Here is a 23456-nt window from a genome sequence, read left to right on the forward strand (position 1 = left end):
AACTCTGCTGCACCCTCATTTACTGTGCCATCTCTACGTGGCCCATATCCATTCTTAATTGCTTTGACCATAAACGGAGCTCCTTTTTTGCATGAATTACCTGTCGCAGCTGTGTTTTTAGCTCGCAATATTGTGTACAGAGTGGCATCCTTTCAAATATTTCCAATACTAGAGTGCTTTTTGTGTCTTTAGATATTGCATAGCTTTCTTCAACATGGACTTGGAGAACACCTTGATAGCTTTACCCCAGAAGACCATCTCAGGTACCTGCAGAATTTGTCTGCAAGAGAGCTTCTTGCCAGATTCAGACCTCATAGAGCCTTGTAGTTGTAAAGGCAGTCGTAAGATACCATTTCCATTCAAGTAGTTCCTAAAGACAAATAACATACTAGTTCGGTTTGTTCATCAGCACTGTCTGGCACAGTGGATACGCTGTGCTCTGTTGACGATGAACAACTTGATGGGTAGATGTTCTGTCATCGTTGAAGCCTTAGGTTTTTCTTTTTCTTGTACAGGTCTACGTGTTCACTGTGAACTTTGTGGTAAGTCTGTCTCTATTCATTCTTTTATCTAAACACCAATAATAAAAACAATGTACAGGTACGCCTTATCGTCTGCATAAAATAAGAAGCAGGGCATTTATGAGAGCCCTGTTCCTATTATTCATGTTCATTGTTGCCGTAGTAGGATTGGGATACTTAATGAAAACAGCTTTGTGGCTCTCAGGAATTGTTCCCGTCACAGCTTCATTCATTACAGTTGATTTCGTGCACCTTTACTTTGGACTATACTTGCTGGTACGTAGCAAGTTGCGGAACACCATGTTTTTACTCATCTTGTGTAGTTTTTGGGTTACTGGCTTTATCAGTGGACTGTTTTTTATGTATTGCCCATACGATGGACTCCAAACACAATCCTATCCACAGAATGTCCTTGGAATGATCAGTATACCGTATCCTTAACATAAAAAAAGCATTTCTTTTCTTTATTCAAAAGATTCTGCCAACTTCACAAGGTCATGAATTTGTCTTATATTTCCAGTGGATATGAGCCATTCACGAAAATAATGTTGTACAGTTCGTTCCAAGTCTATGTGTTCTTGCTGTTGTCTTACCATGTCTCTTAAACAATCCACCGACTTTGCCTTTTCATCTACCGCATCTAAATACTCTTTTGGTAACTGCACTGGATTTTTCTTCGTCACTCCATCGCTATTGTGAATTGGGACTGCAAACGGACAAAGTTGTTCTGGAGGCAATATATTGGCAACTGTACTTGGTGGATAAGAAGAATCCAAAACTACAAAAGGCTCATTCCAATAATTGAAAACAGTAGAAACACCACAACTTTTCATATGCTCTTCTAAGTAAGGATAAAAAGCATTAAAAGGTGCCAACCGAATACCCCGATTGTCTCCCAACAATGCTGGTTGATGATTCACACACAAATGGAACGTCGAATCCACGACATTCGTGATCCTCAAGAACTTGCTAGTGGATACGATTTTGACTGTCTCACAATTGGTAACAGATATACAATAAGCAGCTCCTATAAAAATAATACAATCCGAACAGCCTTCAACAGATACACAGTCCATTCCATTCAGCAAGTAAATATATACTTCTTGACAGTTTCGAATCCGAACAACTCGATGGGATAAAGGTTCTCCTTCTGTGCCCGCACGAAGTATAGTACAACGAGTAAGTTGTGACAACTCCAAAGTTGGATCAACAGGTGAAGGAGCAATGCCACCACTCTGTTGTGCAGTAAGTTTCAACGCATTCCCTAACAACGCACTCCAAGTCTCGATAGAAAGAGGTGAAGAACCATGCCGCTGTATCCATATTCCTATCCAGTCTTTCCAACTTATAGGTTGATGAGCCACAGAGGCTAGAAACAGAAAACTCAAGTGCTTCAAACATTCAGGCCTTAATATATACCATTGGATCGTCTCATTATTATCTTTCTTGTCTCTCGTGTCCATCACATCGCCCACCTGTTGCTCGACTCGTTCTAAAACTTCGTACAGTCGTACGAGATCACCTAAAATAACTTCCAAGTTATTCACAACAAACATAGTTTCTTTGTAAAAGGTAAATGTTCCTCTTTCTAGTCTTATTGAAGAGGAACGGTTGGAATATGCAAAATTGGAACGATTATTCTCATCCTGTGCCAATGGAGAACCTGTCAATGGAGTGTTCTTTGGAAAGACGTCATCCGTACTGGGACGCACGGGAGTGGCTAGTCTTCTTGCACAGGCTTGAAGACGTACAAACACCAAAAGTTCAACAAAAGGAATCCAATCTTGTTCATTTCTGATTTCAGGAGCAACCACGTAAAGAGTGTGGACGATGTGTTGGGCCTGTAACTTTGTCAACGCCAAGTGTCTTTTACATGCATCGTTCCATTGATCCAATTGAACGACCAGTCTATTGTCTACTACAGTTGCCAAGTTGAAAAGTTCTTCAAACACATTGGCCAAAGCTTCTGTTTTCAACATGGTCGAAGTCACCAACGGAACAGTGACACCGTGTTCGAAAAAAGAGCGTCTAACATACAGCGCACCGTCTTCAAAGTTCCACGCTGTTGAACTATTTGATTCCATAACTTTTAGAAAACTAAGAGGGAGAGTGTCTCACTCCCCTTCACTAGCAACTAAGCAAATATGAAGATGCACGATTGCCCCCAATCCTGCATTCTACATTGCTCATCCTCATGTCACGGTGTTGTTTTTCTAACTAGGCATTCAACTGCTTGGAAAGACTTGAGAACCATCAAGACATTCAGTGGTTGTTGTGCTATGTGAATTCTTTTGAAATTATTTGTCGTCATCTTTCCATCACTTCCTAAGGATTTCGAAAACACTGTCTATCTTATCTATCTCCTCCATCGTGGGCTTTTCTTATTTGGCCCGCTCAAATATTGCTTCAAGAAAAAAGCTGATTTACATTTTATTTCCCATTGGTTGTTTTTGAAATGCTGTTGAAAAGCTACAAGAGTCATTCTTTTCCGTTACCAATGCAATATCCAAAAATACTTGGAAACTATGTTAAAAAACCATTATCTCGTCCATCAGCCATCATGATAGTCCTATTCATTGTTCTCAACGCTTTATTCGGAACCTTTCTCATGCGTATCTATTTGAAATCGGCTCATCTTGAAAACCCACCAGTTGACGAAGTCTTAGATATCTCGGTGTTGTGGTTGGCACCTTTTCTGGTACGTACTCAGCTCCTTTGAGTTTTCCAACTCATATATGATAGAGTGGCTCAGGATATGGTGCTGAAGCTCTTAGTTTTATTCAAGGTTTACATAAACATGTCACTCAATTATCGATATATCATTTCGGCGACATCGTCGAAGAAGAATATCTCGCTTCCTTGGGTGAAGAAACACAACAGCTTTTAAAACAACTATGGGCATCCAATGAAACTCTGCCTCGCTATTTCATCAAAAAACAGTATGAAGATGAGGAGATTGCAAGAAAAATAGACAGTCGCAAAAGAATGTTTCCAGATGGTTCATTTATTATGGAGCCTATTTTAAGAAAGTTGCATGATGTTGTCATCGTACAAAGTATACCTCGTGGATGGGAACCTTTTCTCTTCGAAACTGCAAAATATAGAGTGGGAAGAACGGTCTTCGAAACTGATCGTCTACCAGATGAATGGGCAGAACACTGTAACAACGAAGTAGACGAAGTCTGGGTGCCAACTCAATTTAATGTGAAAACTTTTTCAGGCAGTGGAGTGAAACCCGATATGCTACAAGTCCTGCCACAAACAGTTGATACTAAAACATTTTCCGATCCTTCTATAACGCCTCGACCTCGACCACCAGAATGTCTCGAATCAGACTTTATCTTTCTTTCCGTCTTTCGATGGGGTGGAAGAAAAGGAACGGAGTTCCTATTGGAAGCCTTTCTACGTGAATTTTCACCTGACGATTCTACTTGTTTGGTAGTTCTTACAGCAACACACAAAATGAAAACAAATGCAACTTATTATCATGGACTCATTCATCAATTTGCAAATGATTTGGGTATTACTTCAGCTATTCGACCACGAATAGCTGTATTGGAACCTTCTCTATCGAATCAAGATATGCCAGGACTTTATGCCATGGCTGATGCATTTGTATTGGCGTCAAGAGGAGAAGGATGGGGGCGACCTTATACAGAAGCAATGATGATGAATGTACCAGTTATCGCGACCAACTGGAGCGCACATACAGAGTTCATTACTCCAGAGACTGGATATCTCATAGAGGTTGAAAAGCTGGACTTGTTTCCATCTGAAGATGAAGAAATGATGAACTATTGGGGACATCTATTGGCAAGACCTTCAACATGTCATCTTCGTCAATTGATGAGATATGTCAAAGACAATCCCGAAGATGCCAGAAAAAAGGCTGTCAATGCCAAACAAATGATTTCCACTCGATTCAACCAAGATGCCGTAACAAATACTATTCTTCAACATTTGAAGAGAATCAAAGCCAAGCTGACACAAGAAAACGTGGAGAGTATGTTACAAGCTAGAAAGAAGCGAATTATCGCTCAAGGTGCCATTTAGAGTAAAAAATGTAGTAATAAAGATGACTGTTTTTGACAAATTATCACCAAACGCATTTAAGTATTTGTGTTCAGAAAGATTCGGAACTTGCTTCATCTTTTGAGGGTACGAGTTTCTGCATGGAACATAATACCGAGGGGATCTTCTTTTCATTCGCACGTCGCGATTTTTTTAGCTCCTCATTGTACTTCACCAATGACTCTATTGCCTTGTGTCCATTCACGTCCAAAAATCTCTCAGATGACGAGGTACTTGAGGATAAAAAATTATTGTAAGAGTGAGTCTCGTTCACAGAAAGTGTCTGATTAACTAATGCTTCCTTTTCAGCAGTAGAATCTTTTGGGTATACATCCAAAGTCCAACGGAAATCGAGAGCAGCTAAAGGTGTTGGTTCAAAGTTTGGTTGGAAGACAGTAACTGGTGGCAAGTTAGGAACTGCACTGCGTTGTTGGGAACCGGTACGAAGCTCATTATCTGCTTCCGTTCGTTGTGAACTGCCCTGCAGACGTTTGTGAGCTAAACTTGGATCCTGTCGTGTGGCTCTGATAGGGCTCTTCTCAAGCAAATATACAATTTGGATTCCAACAAGGCCTGCAAAAACACAGTTGGCTTGACTCAAAATAGTGATATCCTTGGATAACTGGGTAATTGTTGAAGGTATCTCTTCGGCGTTAGAACGCAGAAGCAAGAGTTCTTGCTTCACCGCAAAGCTCAAGTTAACTGGCGGGATATATTTGGCTAAGTCTTGCTGTGGTCTTCTATGCACCCAAATTCGCAAATAAATTGCCAACTGTTCCGGTTCCAAAGCTCTTACTAATAGCCTTTCACCGTGACGACTTCCTCCCAGAGTTATTTGGTCTCCAGGATCGACGTCCGTTGTTCTCAGCGAAACAAGTGAATAAACGAAACCATTCTCCATTGCTACATGGACATTTCTTGAAACTCTTGACCACTGTAGTTGTTTCAAGAGTCTATCAAATTCGTTCAACATTTCAAAGTCAGGAGGTTGAGCCGCCACAAAGCCACTCATGTTTTTCTCAACAAAAATGGCGCCCAATCTAAACCAATTTTATTTTTTCTATTCATTTCAAACAACTTTTCAGAGATTATTCAAAGTCTATAGTCGACATGATGATGAGATATTCGAAAAGGTTTCCGTTGACTCATTTTGGTCAATATTGTCGACAAGAAAAAAACACCATCCTTGCCCCTCATAACTTATTTGCATAGATAGACCTCTCAGCAACTTTGCGGATGGCGATGCTTTAAAACAAAAATATTTCAAAAAAACTTGTTGCCTTTAGTTTGAAAACCGCAGAAAACTATCACTTGTCACCATTTCAAAAAAGAAGATGGAATGTATTCCTAATAGTATTACTTTTTCTTTTCATTGATCTTGTGATTATAACCAAGGTAAGAATTCATTTTATCACTTTCTCACTTACATAAACAACTTGGTGACTGAACGAAACATGGACTGACTGTTTACAAACGCACTGAGGCGGTGCTTTGACTCTCGATCACATTTCAAGAATCCAACTAAGTTGGTACCACTAAGTGTCAAAGCTATTATAACTGCAACCAACCACGTGATATGAAACTTCAAAATACACACAATACCCAACACTATCCATATTAAAGGAGAGAGATACATAGACCACCAAAAGACCCTGCTATCCACTTTGTTCGGCTTATAAGTTGGATCCTAAAGAGTCATTAATAAGCACCCTAAAAAGCAAGATCGCTTCTCATACTTCCTTAGACTCAAAGCGCCAACGAGTTGAACCATCGTCTTGTACTTCGTTCCACCATCGAAGTCCCACTAAAAGACGCCCTGTAATATTTTTTACAGTCCAAAAGTCAAACGAAACCAACGTTACAGTAATAACAAACTGAATAATAAAGCTGCTGGTAAAAAGACCCAATAAAAGATAGACCAATATCGACACTAGTTTGAAAGCAACTTGAAAAAACAAAGCCATGGGATGGGAACTTCTAGAAAACAGTTGAGCGACTGCCAATGACGAGCTGTTATTTTCCGGTTCTTCAACTTGAAAGGTACTCACAGGTAAAGTAGTCTCTTCGTTCATTCCTCACCCAATCTTATAAAAGTCGAATTGTTTTTGGAAATCTTTGAAAAGGTCTTAGAAACTTGGTTGCACTCCCTCTTCCCTAGTGAAATAGAAAAAGTGGGAGTGTTGATACTGTTGTGAGCCACTTGTGTGGAACGTTCTCTTGCGTCTCAATTATTGAAGTGCAATGGTATGTAGCCTTGTTGAGGAGTGAGTGTAAAGAATTCTAAGCAACATGTTTCCTTTAGCCTTCAAAGTTGGAAGTTTCTAAAACGTTTGAAGCGCGTTCTGAGCGAGTCAAGTGTGTTGATCTCCATCCGAATGAGCCTTGGATACTAGCCTGTTTGTATGATGGAAGTATTATTGTATATGAATACAACTCCGGAGCGGTTATCAAGTCCTTCGAAACCGTAGAACAACCTGTTCGTTGTGGGAAGTTTATAGTACGGAAGCAGTGGATTGTAGTTGGAGCAGATGACTTGCAACTTAGAGTATACAACTACAACACTATGGAAAAATTGAAAACTTTTGAGGCCCACGTGGATTATATAAGAAGTCTAGCCGTACACCCTTCGCTACCATATGTACTTTCAGCATCCGACGATATGCTTATCAAACTGTGGAACTGGGAAAAGGGTTGGTTGAACACGATGGTGTTTGAAGGTCACTCGCACTACGTGATGCAAGTTGTTTTTAATTCTAAAGATCCGAATACTTTTGCATCTGCCTCTTTGGATCGAACTGTTAAAGTATGGAATATTTCTTCGTCGGTTCCCAACTTTACTTTGGAAGGCCATGAGAAGGGAGTCAATTGCTTGGATTATTTTAGTGGTGCAGATAAGCCATATTTGATATCAGGAAGTGATGACAGAACAGTCAAAGTGTGGGACTATCAGACAAAAAGTTGTATTCAAACTCTGGAAGGACACGCCTACAACGTATCTTGTGTGGGTTTCCACCCTACGATGCCTCTTATTATGAGTGGCTCCGAAGACGGTATGATTATGATGTACAACTCATCAACTTATAAACTGGAAACCAGTCTGAACTTTGGTTTGGAACGTGTTTGGTCTTTATCCTATGTGAAAGGTTCTAACAAAGTAGCATTTGGTTTTGACTTTGGCACTGTATTAGCCCAAGTTGGTAAGGATAGACCTGTTGCCTCGATGGACTCTTCAGGAAGAGTTGTGATTGCCAAACATAGCGAAATACTCACAGTAAACTTGAAGAGTGTGGATTCGATGGTTATCACAGATGGAGAAAGACTACCTATTGCTCCGAAGGATATGGGAAGTTGTGAAGTTTTTCCACAAGTTATGTCGCATAGTGCCAATGGTCGATTTGTAGCTGTTTGTGGTGAAGGCGAATATATTATTTATACTGCTCTCGCATGGAGAAATAAGGCTTTCGGAAGTGCTGAATCGGTATGGTTTTACTTGAATAGGCCTTTTTCTATTTCTTAATGTTTTGACATTAGTTTGTATGGGACAATGGTGCTGGCTTGTACGCAATTCTAGAAAGTAATGGAAGAATACGAGTTTTTAATAAAATGTTTAAGGAAGTCAAGGTAATGAAGCCATCTTATACAGTAGAAGAAATTTTCGGAGGTGCTTTGTTGGGTGTCAAAGGAAGCGATTTTGTGTGCTTTTATGACTGGAATTTGTTACAAATCGTGAGAAGAGTAGATATCAATGCAAAAGGAGTTTTCTGGTCAGATTCTTCGGAGTTTATGGCAATTTCTGGTCCAGAGGCGTTTTATATTCTGAGGTATTCGAGAGACGCTGTCATGAATGCAATAGAAACCAATCGAGGTCAACTTGGAGAAGATGGTGTCGAAGATGCCTTTGAAGTCATTCAAGAATATCAAGATCGTGTTGCTTCTGGAAGGTGGATTGGTGATTGTTTTTTGTATACTACCACAGATGGGAAACTTAAGTACTTGGTTGGTTCTGAGGTCTCCACTTTGGCACATATCGATAGTCAATTGATATTGTTGGGATATTTACCTTCCGAAAATAGAGCGTATCTTTTAGATAAGGAATGCAATATTATTTCATATCAACTTCTTGTATCTGTATTGGAGTACAAACTTGCCATCCTTCGTGGAGATGAGAAAGCAGCAGATCAGTTTCTTGAACAAATTCCTCCTTCAGAGCGTACTAAATTGGCACATTTTTTGGAATCTCAAGGATGGTTAGAAAAGGCTCTCGATTTAGCAACGGACCCTGACTATCGTTGTGAATTGGCTATTAAGCTTCGTAAACTGCATGTGGCAGTGGAAATTGCCAAACAGTTTCCTTCAGAGTCCAAATGGCGACAAATCACAGAACTGGCACTTTCATCTGGAGATATCAATTTGACCGAAGAATGTATGAAGGAGTCTGGTGATTTTAGTGGTTTGTTAAGCCTATATTCTGGCAAAGGAGACATCGAAGGAGTCAACAAAGTGGCTCAAATGGCAATAACCAGCGGAAAGTTAAACTTGGCCTTTCTTTGTTTCTTTTTAACTGGTGAGACACAAAGTTGCATTGATACATTGTTAAAAGCAAAGAGATATCCTGAGGCTGCTCTCTTTGCAAGAACATATGTGCCAAGCGAAATGACGAGAGTGGCACAAATGTGGCGTGAGCATTTAAAAAAGGAAGGAAATATTCGCTTGTCCAATTTGATCGCAGATCCTGTTTCGCACCCTCATTATTTTCCTGAATATGATGAAACGTTACAATTGGAAAGGGAAACCAAAAGCCGAATATCCTCAAGACTACAAGTTCCACCTCAACGATGGAAAGAATATGAAGATGATGTGTTTGTTCCTCTTTCTTCGTTATTGAATCATATGGATAAGTTGCGAGTTACCGATGACCTTGCTGCATCGACTGAAGCATCTATTGGAGACGATTCATTGCTGCGCACGGATATAAACACGGAATGGGATACAAGCGAAACCAATGCTTCGGAAGAAGATAATCATTTGCAGAATGATGAAATGTGATAAGGTTTCGTAGTCTCATTCGTGAAAGTTATTTGATCACAATAAAGGCATTGAATTTTGCTCCTATAACGTGAAATGTCGTCTACCATGGATAAAAATGAATTTCAACACAAAATTATAGAAACGCAGAAACAATGCTTGTGTTTATGAAAAGAACATTAAACTAGATTCATTTACCCCCTCCTTGGCAAAGATTTCAAAGTATTGATATATAATAGTAACAGCAAGCAAAATACCAGTGCCTGAACCAATAGCTCCTAAAAAGTCTGCCATTATTGTTAACAGTCCGATACAAAAACCACCAAATGCTGCTGCAGTAGGAATATAACGATTAAGTTCCTTTACCAAAGATGTTTCACGATGACCCTTTAAAGTCATCTGCTGATCTTTCAACTGACGCGCGACATCTTTGGCTGATGATCCTGATACTTCAATCCAGATTTTTGAAAATAATGCACATGCTGAAAGAATAAAGGCAAGATAGGTAATGGTTCTCAAGGGATCATATAAAGCTGCTGCAAGAGAAGGAGGTCTAGAAATGTAGTACACAATACCACCGATGGGAAATAGCTGGGAACCTCCTACTGAAGCCCATTTTCCAAATATACGAACAAAAAGGTTCCCAGGATAGTTGCGATAAAGTAGCTGACTGATAAAATAGATGTTGGAAACCAATGCCGTCTGCAGAATTATCGGTGTGTTAGAAGTATAAAACAACTTAATCGGGTATGTTCCTTGTTGGCCTCGAACACGGCTGCTTTTGACTGGAAGATCGATTCTAAATCCTTGCAGATAAATAACCACTGTAAACACGATAAAAGTAGAAAGTAAATTGGTCAAGTTAGGAAGCTCGGGGCGTGTAAAGGCTTCTTTTAATGCCTTGAATTTATCTTCTCTGGAAACCAACAAATGAAATAGTGCGATAATAGCTCCTTCAAACTCCATACCCTTTCCGAGATTAACGGTTGCGGGTGAAAATGCTGCCCACACTATAGACTCGCATATATTCGTAGCAATAAACAAAGATATGCCACTTCCAAGGCCATAACCTTTTTGCAAGAGTTCATCGAGAAGCATAACGATAACACCAGCCGTGAACAGCTGAAAAACGATAAGGAATCCATTCAAAAAGCCCAATGTTCTCAAATCGCCATACATTCCAGACGCTACATACGCAACTGCTTCTAACAAACCGATCAGGATAGCAACCAATTTTTGGGCAGCTGAAAAGAGTATTCTATCTTCCTTCACGCCCTGGTCTACTTGAATCAGCTTTGCACCCGCAAGTAACTGCATAATCATGCTTGAAGTGACGATGGGGCCAGTACCCAACTCCATTAGCGTCCCTCTATTAGAAGCGGCAAGTACCACTCTCATCCAATAAAAGGGGTCTGAAGATTTCGAATTCTTAAAGCCATAGACAGGAATTTGACTACAAACCAAGTAAACGAGCAAAGTAAAGCAAGTCCATAGCAGTCTTTCACGGAAGGGAACCCTTTTTGCGGGCTGTTCTATTTCTGGCAATATGGGAAGGAAAGGCCTCACCAAATGCAGCACACGAAATCCCATATTAATAAAAGTTAAAGCCTTGTGAAAAACTTTGAGCTAAAAAGTGCGCCAAACGGGTGACTACCTAAAACACTCGTCCGTTTTGGATAGGGCTTATCCCTCCTGATTTGATAATGTCTCTTCGGGGAAAAATGCCAAATGGAAATAGCGCATTAACGTCTCATGCAAAGTTTTCTCCTGTGTGATATATTTGCCGATCTTTTAAAGCTACGTCTCCTATTATTTTTGTATTCATTTTAATTGAAAGATATATTTACTTTTGAAGTAGATATTCTATATGTATTTGGGGTCTTTTGAGTCCTTGTCAAATAGCTGTTGTAGAACATGAAGAACTATATTATAGCTCTATGATACCCGACAAAAGCTGACGAACAGTTAACACTTAAAATGTTATACTAAATAATAAGTGTTGTTTGTATGAAAGAAAACATGTCTAAAGCCTATGGAGGTTTCCGTAAAGGTTTTCATCATGTTAAAAATATCCCAATTTCAAGTAAATATCATCACGAGCTATTATTTCTTATTTATGATCTCCTCACTCTCGGAATGCAAGTCGGCAACAGCACAGTAGCTTCTAAAGACATACTGGCAAAGAAAGACAATATGGACTTAAAAAGTTATTTCCATGAAACGTGTGAAGCTCTGTGTTCGAAACTCTCAACTTTACAACTCTGTCTGGGATTCAAACAGTCACCCGTAAAAGACGACGCTAGTGAGGACCTTGCCAGCAATTTGGAGTCTGTTGTGGCTGCACTCCAAGATTTGAAAGATTGTATCTTGGAAATGAGTAACCTATCTACTGACGAAGTTGTCGATTCCAACCAGCAGAGAGAGGTATGTCTGAAAGTGCAAAGTCTTTTCCATTTTTGCTTATGTTTTGTGAAAGCTGGAAAAACAACTCGTTGACGTCAAGGTCTTACTTGCCATAGCCTTGAGTAGAAAGGAAGAGTTGTGTTTGTGTTTGTCAGGTTTGAAGAAAAGACAGGTATTTCTTTTTAGAGTTCTTCAATTAAGCTCCTTATCTTGTTTTTGCAGAGCCAGGATGGAAAGAGTATTGGTAATACTAGTAGTTGGCAAGTTTTCGGTTCCTTTAAGGGCATGAATACAGAAAATCAGTTAAAAGACGACTTTTCTAGAAGAACGGTAGGTTTCCATGAGACTTTTGCTCTTGTTTTCTAACTACTGTCTCTAGAAACTTGCGGAAGACAGAGTTATGGCTGCACGTGAAGCAGTGAACCGTACCAGAGGTATTGTATTCTTTTGGAATGACTTTGTCAAGTTCTAATAACATTTTAGCGCATTTGGAAGAGCTTCAGAAAGCGTTATGCAAAGAGCAAGAAAGAACAAAAGAACTTATGAAATGTCTCGATGATTTCGAAGAAAGATGGTGATTTAGAGACGACACATACTACTTATAATTAAACATTGTGAAGAATATGTGTCGTAAAGCCTTGCTTCAGGCATTGCAGCTATATTTGCATTTTTGATGGAGTATTTTGAGTGAAACAGATATTTTCATGATGTCAAATCCTTTATATAGTGGTTTTTTGACTCTATTGCCCTGCTCGTCTTGGTTGTATCATGTTCGTATCCTACATATTCTCAAAATAGAAGAGACTTTGTTGGGAATCGACTGTCAAAGGGCTTTCAGATAATCAAGAATAATCTTTTCTTATTCTTTTATATATTGTTTACCTCTATCGTTTTTTCATGGTATTTCATTTAAGCGTATACAGAACCGCTATATGTATGAAAACCATAACCAGCAGTAATAACATGTACCCCTGAGGTGCTATTTCTCCTAGTTGCTGTATACTTTTGTCTGCATTAGTCCTTTCAAAGTTATTATTTATTAAAAATACTCTCCAATTATTTGCAAAAGTATAGCTAGTTTGAAAAAATTCCAATTATTCTTGCATGGTGTTAACCAAGTCTTGGCCTCTTTTAACGTCATAGAGTTGTTTTGAAGGGTACACAAACTTCGATATCTGGTTAAGCAGAAAAGACCCAAGTATATTCGTTGCTTTTATACCATAGACACTGTACGAGTATTTCGAATATAACATATTAGAGGTAGTTTTGCGAGAAAAACGTTTTGCAAGTATAAAGGTCTTTGTTTCGAGCACAGCACCAGTCTTTCGTCTCAAAATTACGGCCTCCGTGAAAACTATCCACCGGTTATGACAGCCATGAAAGCTCAACTTGGTACAGAGTGTAGACCAACAACTTAGCTTATAACCTACTTCAAAGATGCAACCCTAATATTCAACAGTATATGTCTTCCTATTTGAGCACGAAGCCGTTACCCTAGCCTCGTCCTGCGCAACCATACATTTTATACAGACTCAACTTTTTATACTCAGTCTCTGTAGTTAAACAGCTTCTCACCCACAAAATCAACCTTAAACAGCACCCGAACCATTCTTTCTTGAAAAGAAATCTTGAATTATTCAAAAAGACGTTGTGAAAGTAAAAACATTTATCTCCCGTGTTGAGAAAGTCGAACATGCCTAATCCAAACTATTTTCTAGAAATACGGATATCAAATGTTAAATTGGGCTCTTGTCCATGTGGACAGTGAAGCTGCAAGGAAGAAGTGAATATAGCTCCATTGCAATTGTTCTCTTTTTGAAAGTAACAGGCTCGAAAAAGAACATAGAATAAATTTCATATAGAACAGAGCACGTTTAGGTGGGAAATGGATACATTATCTTGTATCAGAGTCTATCCAAACAAAGTATTCAAAACACGACAAGTCTTGTTTCTTTAAGCCCATTATTATAGGGGTGGAGCTTTCTTTAAGAGAATTCTCATATTTGGTTGCGGAATGAATGTATTTGACATCCTATTGGGGAGTTTGTATCACATGGGCTCAGAAGAATTGGGCATTTGTAAGATAAAATGCTTGCTCATCTTGAGCTGACAAGAACGGAAACAAACCTTTTCACTGAAACCATCTAATACTGGAATTCACTAAGTTGAGCTATTCATAAATTTAAATAAATATACGCTTAGTTGTATATTTCTCTGAAGCAATAATAAAAGGGAATACAAACCCTTGTTCTGTGTATAAGAAGCCATCCAGCTACTGATGAATGCTATTTGAGAGTTGTGACGTCTATCAAGATGCTTAAAGACGGAATCGTCTCTATACTATTTTAAAACTAGGAAGCAAAGTTATCATCAAAGACTACTTTTGGATGACCAAAAAAGTTATAGGCTTATAAAAACGCGCACAATTTAGGGAATGGCTCATTTTTTCTGGAGGCAGTTGTCCGGTTACTGTTGGAACCAATTACTCCGACCATTGAAAATTGAAGCCCATTCCAGGCTTCCTCACTTTTGCTGTCCAGATTTGACTTTGAAATTGTCTCCCAACATCGGTTCGGTGAAGTCAGTCATCGAGAAAGGAACCGTGAAACCCGCAACTAGTGAGCACCTATATAAAGTTTAGTTGTTACTTTCAAAGAGGAAAATTTTGTAAAGTTGCAAGGTTCGTACCGTGTAGTATGCAGAGTGGTGACCGTTAGGCGTGTCGTCCCCCTCTACCGTTCCTTTTCCTTATTTTTCAGGTCCTATCTTTCAAATGGAGGAATCTTTGGGTTTTAAGGCAGATGAGCAAGAGTACAACGCGGAAAGTGACCCTACTGGTCGCTATGTACGGGTAAGCAGGCAACTTTTCACTTTGTTGTCGTTTACAAAAGTTATCTAGTCAAACGTGGAACTTGGAAGAGGAGCCTATAAAACCGTTTATAAGGCTTTTGATAGGGTGGAAGCTCTAGAGGTGGCTTGGAATAAGCTTCACGTGGAACGTTTTGCGAAGAGCGATATCTACAAAGTTTTGAACGAAGTGGAACTGTTGAGAAAGCTGAGACATAAGAATATTCTTGTTTTCCACGCAGCGTGGCAAAAAGAGGACCAACATGGAAGAGCTACTTGTGACTTTATAACGGAGTTGATGACTTCCGGAACCCTTAAGGAATACATAAAAAAGGCTCAGACTATCAAGGTGAAGGTTATTCGCCGATGGGGTGAAAACATTCTGGAAGCCATTGAGTATTTACACTCCCAGAATCCACCTATCATGCATCGTGACTTAAAGTGCGATAATATATTCATAAACGGTAACACGGGAACGTTGAAAGTTGGGGACTTGGGCTTATCAGCAGTAAGGGACAAGCCTATGGCCCTTTCCGTTTTGGGTACCCCGGAATTTATGGCACCAGAACTATATGAAGAAAAATACAGTGAAAAAGTAGATATTTATGCGTTTGGAATGTGCTTATTGGAAATGGTTACTATGGAATATCCTTATAGTGAATGCAAGAATGCTGCTCAGATTTTTCGAAAGGTAATGAGAGGGGAGAAGCCAAATGCCTTTAAAAGGCTAAAGGATTGTGAAATTAAGAGAGTCATTGCTGAGTGTCTTCTACCTGAAAGACAGAGACCAAGTGCTTCCGATCTCTTACACTTGGATCTCTTTACAAAGTGGGAGGAAGACGATGGCGTGTTGGATAACCGTTCTTTAATGTGTACAGAGGATGAATTGGAGAAGGCTTGTTCAGACCAAATGGAAAGCTCGTTATCGTCAGTTACTGGTTTGTCGAACCGAAGTAATGAGCTCCAATCGGAAGGAACAGTGGGACCTTCTACTCAGAAAAGCGTTAAAGAAGACAAGCAAGACGAAAAGAGTGAAAGCAGGTTGCCTTATGTTTCTTCCCATAGCGAAGGTGCCAGTATGAAAGTAAATGGCGATTTAGCCTCGTGTGCCAACCGTAACCTGATTTTCCATGGTGATTCGCAGTTTTTAAGACCAGTTGGTAATCCCGCTGTTGAACTTCTTCGTCCAACTACGTCAACAGATGGTGTCTTTCGACTTTGTCTGCAAATTCCTGTCGAAGGCTCCTCGAAAAAAATAGAGTTCGATTTTGATCCCAGGAATGATTCTCCGGAATCGCTAGCCGAAGAAATGGTGATTGAGCTGAACCTAAACTCATCCCAGTTGGAATCTATCAAGGAAGAAATTGAAAATCAAATGGTGAAAATCCTCCATAGCATCCCTTCAGATGAACAGTCACAGAGAATGCAAGATGAATCCTGCAACAGTGAAAAGATAGATGCGCAAAGTCAAACAAATACTGCATCAGAAGACGCAAGTTGTCATATCTTTTCTCCTCGAGACTCTGGAAAAGAAGTGGTTCCGATTGTTATTGTCGGTCCAGTTTTAGGGGAGAGTAATGATGATAACGACTCGGAGTCCTCCACGTCATCATCTGTTAGAGATGAAGCTGTCGTTGTTCACAAAAGTCGGAATGTGTCCCCACTGTCTACTTTGCATTCCAGAAGAAAAGCAGTTAGTGACGGAGAGAATAGTTTTGTGCAACCCACTTTAAACGGTACTATCTCAAGGGATAGTCGTTCGTATCCTCTCTTTATGGAAGATTCAGATATCGAAGATGTTGGCTTAGGATTTTCCTTGATGGAGGCTGTTGCACGTAACGACAGTTTCGAGGTCCAGAGGTTGCTTGACAAAGGTGCCCCTGTAACTTATTTTGATTATGATAGGCGCACTCCTCTCCATGTCGCGGCCTCCGAAGGAAATGTGGAGGTTGCGAAGCTCCTTGTTGAAAGAGGAGCTTCAACAGAGGCTAGAGATAGATGGGGATCAACTCCGGTATTGGAAGCTCTGGTAGCAGGCCACAAGAGTTTGGCAAAAATGTTGCGAAATGCGTCGAGACCACGTAGTTGGCTCTCTAGTTGTCCATCTTCTGCACGTTCACAGATGAGTGCCAGTCCTGCTCGTAAATCGCCAAATAGCGCTCGTACCCCACGAATTGATAGTTTGAATTCACAACAAGCTATGAGTGCAGAAGATTTGGTGAGCATTATGTACGGACAAGAAGCATACCCTAGCGATGAAACAGAGTCTATTCGAGCTAGTCACGATAGTAGTACATCCGATGATGGTTCAGGCAATATTAGTTCACCATATTATATTCGAAATAACGAAATATATAGCGGGCGCAGTGATACAAAACGTCAGCAAAATGCGCTGACAAAAAACCTTGATGCACTGAATATTGATCTGGAACATCTTCCTTTGCATCAAAGTAAGGAAACTGATCCGGATTCGGATGAAGAAGAGGAGCTTCGTAGACTAGAAGAAGCATTTCTCAAGGAGCTATTAGAACTTGAAAGAAAGCGGCAACAGGCTATTCTTGATTTGCGACAGCGCCTTTCGGAGAAGAAAAGAAGCAGCTCCGCATCTTTAAAAGATTTTAACGTAGAAAGCTATTCCAATCACTAGAATTTGTGGATATCGAATAGTATCCCCCCTTTCTTTTTTTTGTACTATCGGTTTTTGTCTGTCGACTAGTAGCAAATGAAAACGTTCTACAACCTGTAAAATTGGTTCGTCTGACTTCATATTGAATGCTTTCTCTCTGTAAAATATTCGCTTCCATCTATAAACAAAGTTATACAACGATAGATAACACTGCTAACATGCAGGTACAGTACACAGGTACTCACAAAAGTGTTCCAGTTTAGAAAACTGTTTGCTTACTGAATAACTGTGCAAAATGCTCCAAATGATATAGCACTTGATGTGACAAAAACTCTATGAGCAAGATAACCTCTTGAACCTTGTCGACGTTCAACATGGAGATATTAAACATCCATATCCTATTGTAAAAACTTCATGTTGACGAAACAAGTCAAAAATAATATTTTAACTAACATTACTCTTTCTTTATAAAAAAAATTAATTACTTTTAAGACAAAAAAATTAATTTTATTATGAACTGCGCCATCAAGGCACGCTGACAAAAAATTAAAACAAAATTTAGGTTGCGACGAAAGCAGCTTTGATTTATCTGTAAAAATTAATTATTGTTGCATAGCGTTGTTCAAATCGGCATACAGTCTCATTCTTTTTAATACTGTATAATTAGGTAAACAAAGATTTAAAAAGGGTCCTTTGCTTTAACAAAGCTGTGAATCGAAAATAAAGTTTTTGCGATTACCACAGGTGATATAAAAATTAAACATTTAGAACACTAAATTCGAAATTTTCGACAATAAACAGAAAACACGATATTGTGTGGTTATTAAAGATGAAGCTCTTCACAAAAGTAGTTTGATACTTCTTTTTGTTTGCAATGAGCAAGCTTTATATTTTTTAATTTTCATGATTCAGATTTGGAGAAGTTCTTAGGTGGTGGTGGCATAGAGTAATTGTCGCGTTTAGTGTCGAGGCGGTCGAACGTTTTTTTTTTCAGTTGCTTTATGCTTGAAATGGGTCGTCGATGCTTTTATTTTTCTTCTTCTCACATTTAGATTGAACAATCACGCTACTGTATGGAGACCTTATACCATATCTATCGCACTTAAGACTGATTTGTTTGTTTTACTGCAAGTTTCGGCCTTTAACCAGAGAAATTTCATAAACTTTTCTGCTTTATTTCTGAGGCCATCTTTTGATTCAATACATTTACTTAGAACTCATCAAGATTACTCCTACTTATCTAAAAGAGCTGAAAGAACACTTTCAATTTTTCTATCCAGATTATCCCTTGTTACCCATGTTGGCGACTCCTTGGCAAGCTTTTCTGCAACTTCTTTTCTCTTTTGTTCCATTTTGATATTGAAGTCGTTCATGTGCAAACCACGTTCTCTTTCATAATGTTCAGGACCCAGCAACGAATAATCGGGGTTGAAAGTCTTCACGACAAACTGTTTCTTTGCAATAGGTGCCCTTTGATGTCTTTAGGAAAAATTCCACGAAAAAGCGTCGTTAACATACCATCTATAATACAGATCTTGTTGGGTTGGTTCTCTTTTGGGCTTCGGCTTGACTCCCTCGAAACGTTTCCCCAAATAAGAAGCTGCCAAACTCTTTCTCACCTCTCTCAGCTTTTGCCGAAAAATAACTTTATCGGTTTCTGTTTCAGCACAAGCGTCAAGGGACACGTTTCTCCCGTATATTTTTGTTATTGGTTTATGTTTGCACGGAAAAATTCTCCGCGTGCTACAAGACCACATCGATGTGAAACGAAAATTAATCTTCCATCAAAATACGTACACTAATGAAATAAGAATGAATTCATACGTAAAGTTGATATTCTTTCATGATGAATGAATAAAAGACACAATAGAGTGAATTCATGATAAGATTGAACTACGATAACATCCTGTCATGATGCTTCAACGCATTTCAAGACGGAAGATGGTCTCTATTCACGCTTTCACGAGTCTGCCCTATATGCTGTAGTTTATTGTTTTATACAACTATTGAGACTTCTTTGTCTATGGTTCAATCTACTTTATCAGGAATACGTTTTGTTAGTCCCAGTCGGTGGGAGAGCCCTCATTTGCGCCAAACTCAGAAAGAATCACGTAAGGAGAGAATCAGACATAGGACGTTTCAAAAGTGCCTTTCGTTTTTGATAGTTTTTTGTTTGTCCGTTCTTGTTCGTTTGTTTTTCGAGTGGAAACTAGTCACGGACATAATCATTTTGTGCTCTCTTTCAGGGTTTATGTTGCAACTTGGCTCCCTGCTTATCCCACGAAGAAAGGTTGATTCTCCGAAATTAAATAGAGGAACAACAACGAGGCAAGTGGAATCAGTTTCTCAACCAACCCCTCATAGCACTTCTCCATCGGATTGGAAACTTCCATTGTCAGTAAGGGAAACTGATAGCTTTTCACCTTTTTCTTTTCGTCTGGAAAATAGTCCCACAGAATATCTGAAGCCTTATCATTTGGAAACGAGTGTTGGGTAAGCCTATTTTTATAGTATGACTAATCTTATTTTACCTTTTTATCAGTATCGATTCACCTGGACGAGAAGGGAATGTAGTATATCATTCAAGTCATTCTCCTATCCGTCGTACATCTGTTTTGCCGTACTTTCATTCAGTTTCTCCTAGTCTATCAGAAGATACTGCTGTTTGGTTAAAGTACCGTACTTTATCCGGATATCCTATTACCAATGAAGATATAGAAAGATGTCGAGGATGGATTGTCCAAAGAGTTATTCGTCCTTTTATTATTCGAATTCTTCCCTTTAAGGATTACATTCCCTTGTTGTCACCGTTTTCAGAGTTAGATTTGAGTTTTCTCAATCATGTAGAGCAACGTCATCGATTACCACCTGTAAGAGATGCGGAAGAGGAATTTTTCTTTCTGCGCAGATATCTTTCTATGGATTCTTATCCTTCGGCTTGCGAATATATATTTGAAAGACTTTTACAACTTTCAAAAGATAATTATATGTCATTATTTTCCTATTCAGATTGGAAGTTGGATGAGAGTAGTTTGAGTCATTCTATGAATATTCCTAGTGATGCTGAGATTGTAGTTCATGTTGTTTCTTGTTTTATAGATGAAGTGATTCAACGTTGTAGTGGTGTTTCTCATTTCGTTTCTAAGGGTTCCTTTACGAGTCGCCATGTAGATGTATCTTTTCCTAGTCCTTTGATACGTAGCCATGGGAATGAAAGTCTATTATACAAGTTGGGTGGTTGGAAATATCGTTCTGGTGCTGTTATTTGTTTTTTACAAAGACGTCCTCCATTATTTGCTGTAGTTGGACAAGAAGGCAAATGTTTATCTATTCCTATGGTAAGAAAGAGATAAGAAATTGTTTTCATTGCTTATGAAGAAAACAAGGGAAGAACCAATGTTTTTGCTGCCATCATAGGATTGTTCAAACTTATCTATGAATATTTTGATGGACAACTTTTCCAAGTTTCTTTCGATAGTCCTTATTTAGGTATCATGGATTGGTTGAAGGAATCTTAATCAGTTGTGTTGTGAGAAAAGGGAAGAAGAATGCACAGAATCTTTGCTTTTATAGGTTCTTGGATAAAGTTAGATAAAGGAATAGGTCGTTTCTACACAAGTCAACGTACTAGTCGTAGTTTTTTTTCTGATTCACTTTATTTACAGTCGAATAGAATCACTTGCCAAGTTTCTCAAGAAAAGAATGGGGACCCTTCCTATGAAGAGTTTGCCAACCTGTTGAAACAAGGTGTGTTTCCTTGGGAAGAAAGTGATCACCAGAAAAAACGAGGTGATGATAATTGTTCAATTTGCAAAGGTGAATATTATATATATTGTGAAAACTGTCAAGGAGTGGGGTTTTTGTATATTCAGGATGAAAACTTGTGGAGAACTTGTGAACGTTGTATAGGACAAGGAAAGAACAGCTGTCCAGTATGTGAAACGAGAGAAGATAATAACGATGACTGGGAATAGTAAGAGTGGGATGGAATAATTTACTTGTGTAGAATGGCTCTTGAAAAGGGAGGCAAGTCTAATAAATAATGAGGGTCTTCCTTCTGTTTGATTAAGACAACGTTTTGTTCCGTTAGTAAATCAGTCATAGCAATATGCGTCATTTCGTCAATCTATACAAAGAGAATCAACTGTATCCCTATTCATCTTGTTTCTCACTTACTGAAAGATATTGCTTAAGTTGCCAATTAGGAATAGTCAAACACATCTGATTGTTGGAAAGATTGGCAACACATAACAACGGCTCATCATCGATGGCAACTCGAATCATGCTGAACAAACAAATATGACCGGAATCAACAGGATGTATCTTATCAAGATGAGTAATAAATACAAAAAATAGCCTTTTCACTTACCTGAGCAGTTGCTGAAAGGCTATTCCTTTGCCTTCTCAAATAATTCAATCGGCGTATCAACTCAATGGTTGGGATCTTCTCATTCATAGCTTCCTCAAACTTAGTCTTTGGAATAGGACCTCTTTGCAACTCTCGCGGATCAAAACATTTCTCTTCCGACATATGCAACTCAAATTTCTTGAATATTTCTTGTTGCCAATGCTGTGCAAAAGTTGCATGTGAAGGATTGTTTCCCCATCCAATCTCTAAGCCATAGTAGATTAAGGGAACTCCTGGACACATATAAAGAGTAAAAATAGCTGTTGCTAATCTCTCAACATGATGATTCAAACAATCGGCATATCTGCAACCAGCACTCGTTTGATTCTTATAAACTACACCTCCATGTTCTTCAATATAGGAAGCTATGAAAGGTCTCACCTATAACAATAAGTAAGCCATTTTCATTCTAAAAAGAGTTTCCTACTTGATCTGAGAAGAAACTAAGATAGGTTTCATCATGATGTTCTAACAAATTGAGCCATTCTGCATTGGAAGGTAATCGAGGCAACTGAAAAAATAGTTTCCAAAATGGAACAACAGTTTGTAAGTAATTCATTTCTCGCAATTGGGCCTAATAAGAAACATTCCATACAATGGATTCCTTATCTCAACTTGTTCTATTTCTTACCTGCATTTCAAAAGCCAATAACAAGTCACCTTCTGAACTACATGGTTGTCCCAAAAGTTGCATTTCTTTTCCAATAAACGATGCAGCAGATGAAGCACTTTTCACTACTTCTGGAATAATAACAACTCGAGATGAAAGATGCTTCAAATAAGTCTTCAAAAGAGAATGTAAAACATGAGTCTCCTTTAAAGAATCCCCACTTGTTCCTGGTTTCTTTATCCAATAAGGTATGGCATCCATTCTCTTTCCTAATATGCCTTGATTGACTTCTTCACCTAAAATATGAAATATTTCATCCAACACAGAAACATTTCGGAGATCTAAATCTACTTGAAAAGGATAAAAACTTCGATAAAATTGTACAACTGTGTCTTTGTTTTGGGTTACTAAAAGGCCATGTGTGCGATCCACATCCGGAAATATACAAACTCTCTCACTAATGGTCTTATCAGGATCCTCATAACGACAAATAATATCGCCATTTCGTTCCACTTCTCCAATCTTCTTTCTACCATTCCTTATCAAATAATAATCAAGATATCTCTTATCTCCTCTTCTAGCTCGTCGAAACCAACTGTGCTCAACTGAAGTATGATTCAATATTGCATCCGTAGCTACTCGAAAACCTTTCAAAATTGCCACTTTCATAAACCTTAAATAAGCTTCCTGACCACCCAGATTCTTTCTAGCTCGATAAGAACTATATCCACAATACTTTTATATACTCGTGCTTTGAATTCAAAAGACAACTATACCTCACATCGTAACCTCCATCTGCAAGAGGTGACTCATAATGTGGTAACAAATATAAATTACGAAACCCTAAACTTTCCAAATACGGTAACATTTCGATAAGATCATCAAAGGTACTTCGATTGTTGTCTTTTGTACCAAAATATTGAACATAAGTATAATACCAAGGTT

At 38.8% G+C, this 23456-nt stretch overlaps 12 protein-coding genes across 12 annotated transcripts; 6 read left to right on the top strand and 6 right to left on the bottom strand.

Annotated features, from left to right (window-relative positions):
• Positions 1 to 45: 45 nt before the first annotated feature.
• Positions 46 to 996, top strand: Gasu_55550 (zinc finger (C3HC4-type RING finger) family protein). Its single transcript, XM_005703333.1, has 4 exons — positions 46 to 341; positions 393 to 542; positions 601 to 797; positions 845 to 996. The coding sequence occupies exons 1-4, from the start codon at positions 215 to 217 to the stop codon at positions 965 to 967; spliced, it is 597 nt and encodes a 198-aa protein (XP_005703390.1). The 5' UTR covers positions 46 to 214; the 3' UTR covers positions 968 to 996.
• A 4-nt stretch (positions 997 to 1000) lies between these two features.
• Positions 1001 to 2615, bottom strand: Gasu_55560 (uncharacterized protein). Its single transcript, XM_005703334.1, has 2 exons — positions 1136 to 2615; positions 1001 to 1089 (listed from the first exon to the last, which is right to left on the bottom strand). Exons 1-2 carry the CDS (start codon positions 2603 to 2605, stop codon positions 1030 to 1032), a joined length of 1530 nt encoding a protein of 509 aa, XP_005703391.1. The 5' UTR covers positions 2606 to 2615; the 3' UTR covers positions 1001 to 1029.
• A 290-nt stretch (positions 2616 to 2905) lies between these two features.
• Positions 2906 to 4610, top strand: Gasu_55570 (glycosyl transferase family 1). The gene is made up of 2 exons (XM_005703335.1): positions 2906 to 3219; positions 3264 to 4610. The coding sequence occupies exons 1-2, from the start codon at positions 3019 to 3021 to the stop codon at positions 4572 to 4574; spliced, it is 1512 nt and encodes a 503-aa protein (XP_005703392.1). The 5' UTR covers positions 2906 to 3018; the 3' UTR covers positions 4575 to 4610.
• Positions 4611 to 4620: 10 nt separating this feature from the next.
• Positions 4621 to 5625, bottom strand: Gasu_55580 (uncharacterized protein). Its single transcript, XM_005703336.1, has one exon. The coding sequence runs from the start codon at positions 5602 to 5604 to the stop codon at positions 4645 to 4647; it is 960 nt and encodes a 319-aa protein (XP_005703393.1). The 5' UTR covers positions 5605 to 5625; the 3' UTR covers positions 4621 to 4644.
• Positions 5626 to 5627: 2 nt separating this feature from the next.
• Gasu_55590 (uncharacterized protein) lies at positions 5628 to 6715 on the bottom strand. Its single transcript, XM_005703337.1, has 2 exons — positions 6329 to 6715; positions 5628 to 6279 (listed from the first exon to the last, which is right to left on the bottom strand). Exons 1-2 carry the CDS (start codon positions 6662 to 6664, stop codon positions 6016 to 6018), a joined length of 600 nt encoding a protein of 199 aa, XP_005703394.1. The 5' UTR covers positions 6665 to 6715; the 3' UTR covers positions 5628 to 6015.
• Positions 6716 to 6765: 50 nt separating this feature from the next.
• On the top strand, positions 6766 to 9699 carry Gasu_55600 (coatomer protein complex, subunit beta 2). The gene is made up of 3 exons (XM_005703338.1): positions 6766 to 6836; positions 6895 to 8070; positions 8124 to 9699. Exons 1-3 carry the CDS (start codon positions 6834 to 6836, stop codon positions 9636 to 9638), a joined length of 2694 nt encoding a protein of 897 aa, XP_005703395.1. The 5' UTR covers positions 6766 to 6833; the 3' UTR covers positions 9639 to 9699.
• A 1-nt stretch (position 9700) lies between these two features.
• Positions 9701 to 11345, bottom strand: Gasu_55610 (translocation protein, Sec family). Its single transcript, XM_005703339.1, has one exon. It carries the CDS (start codon positions 11205 to 11207, stop codon positions 9783 to 9785), a length of 1425 nt encoding a protein of 474 aa, XP_005703396.1. The 5' UTR covers positions 11208 to 11345; the 3' UTR covers positions 9701 to 9782.
• Positions 11346 to 11615: 270 nt separating this feature from the next.
• On the top strand, positions 11616 to 13296 carry Gasu_55620 (uncharacterized protein). Its single transcript, XM_005703340.1, has 5 exons — positions 11616 to 12041; positions 12094 to 12192; positions 12243 to 12350; positions 12400 to 12454; positions 12504 to 13296. The coding sequence occupies exons 1-5, from the start codon at positions 11625 to 11627 to the stop codon at positions 12596 to 12598; spliced, it is 774 nt and encodes a 257-aa protein (XP_005703397.1). The 5' UTR covers positions 11616 to 11624; the 3' UTR covers positions 12599 to 13296.
• Positions 13297 to 14315: 1019 nt separating this feature from the next.
• Positions 14316 to 17693, top strand: Gasu_55630 (serine/threonine protein kinase). Its single transcript, XM_005703341.1, has 3 exons — positions 14316 to 14638; positions 14738 to 14871; positions 14920 to 17693. The coding sequence occupies exons 1-3, from the start codon at positions 14455 to 14457 to the stop codon at positions 17512 to 17514; spliced, it is 2913 nt and encodes a 970-aa protein (XP_005703398.1). The 5' UTR covers positions 14316 to 14454; the 3' UTR covers positions 17515 to 17693.
• An 811-nt stretch (positions 17694 to 18504) lies between these two features.
• Positions 18505 to 19325, bottom strand: Gasu_55640 (uncharacterized protein). The gene is made up of 2 exons (XM_005703342.1): positions 19012 to 19325; positions 18505 to 18963 (listed from the first exon to the last, which is right to left on the bottom strand). The coding sequence occupies exons 1-2, from the start codon at positions 19248 to 19250 to the stop codon at positions 18726 to 18728; spliced, it is 477 nt and encodes a 158-aa protein (XP_005703399.1). The 5' UTR covers positions 19251 to 19325; the 3' UTR covers positions 18505 to 18725.
• A 30-nt stretch (positions 19326 to 19355) lies between these two features.
• Positions 19356 to 21446, top strand: Gasu_55650 (uncharacterized protein). Its single transcript, XM_005703343.1, has 3 exons — positions 19356 to 19986; positions 20036 to 20831; positions 20880 to 21446. Exons 1-3 carry the CDS (start codon positions 19517 to 19519, stop codon positions 21009 to 21011), a joined length of 1398 nt encoding a protein of 465 aa, XP_005703400.1. The 5' UTR covers positions 19356 to 19516; the 3' UTR covers positions 21012 to 21446.
• Positions 21447 to 21450: 4 nt separating this feature from the next.
• On the bottom strand, positions 21451 to 23395 carry Gasu_55660 (maltose alpha-D-glucosyltransferase). Its single transcript, XM_005703344.1, has 6 exons — positions 23288 to 23395; positions 22533 to 23232; positions 22329 to 22475; positions 21863 to 22282; positions 21670 to 21816; positions 21451 to 21619 (listed from the first exon to the last, which is right to left on the bottom strand). The coding sequence occupies exons 1-6, from the start codon at positions 23377 to 23379 to the stop codon at positions 21488 to 21490; spliced, it is 1638 nt and encodes a 545-aa protein (XP_005703401.1). The 5' UTR covers positions 23380 to 23395; the 3' UTR covers positions 21451 to 21487.
• Positions 23396 to 23456: the final 61 nt, after the last annotated feature.

This window comes from Galdieria sulphuraria (assembly GCF_000341285.1).
Source record: "Galdieria sulphuraria unplaced genomic scaffold scaf_57, whole genome shotgun sequence".
Taxonomy (NCBI): Eukaryota; Rhodophyta; class Bangiophyceae; order Galdieriales; family Galdieriaceae; genus Galdieria; species Galdieria sulphuraria.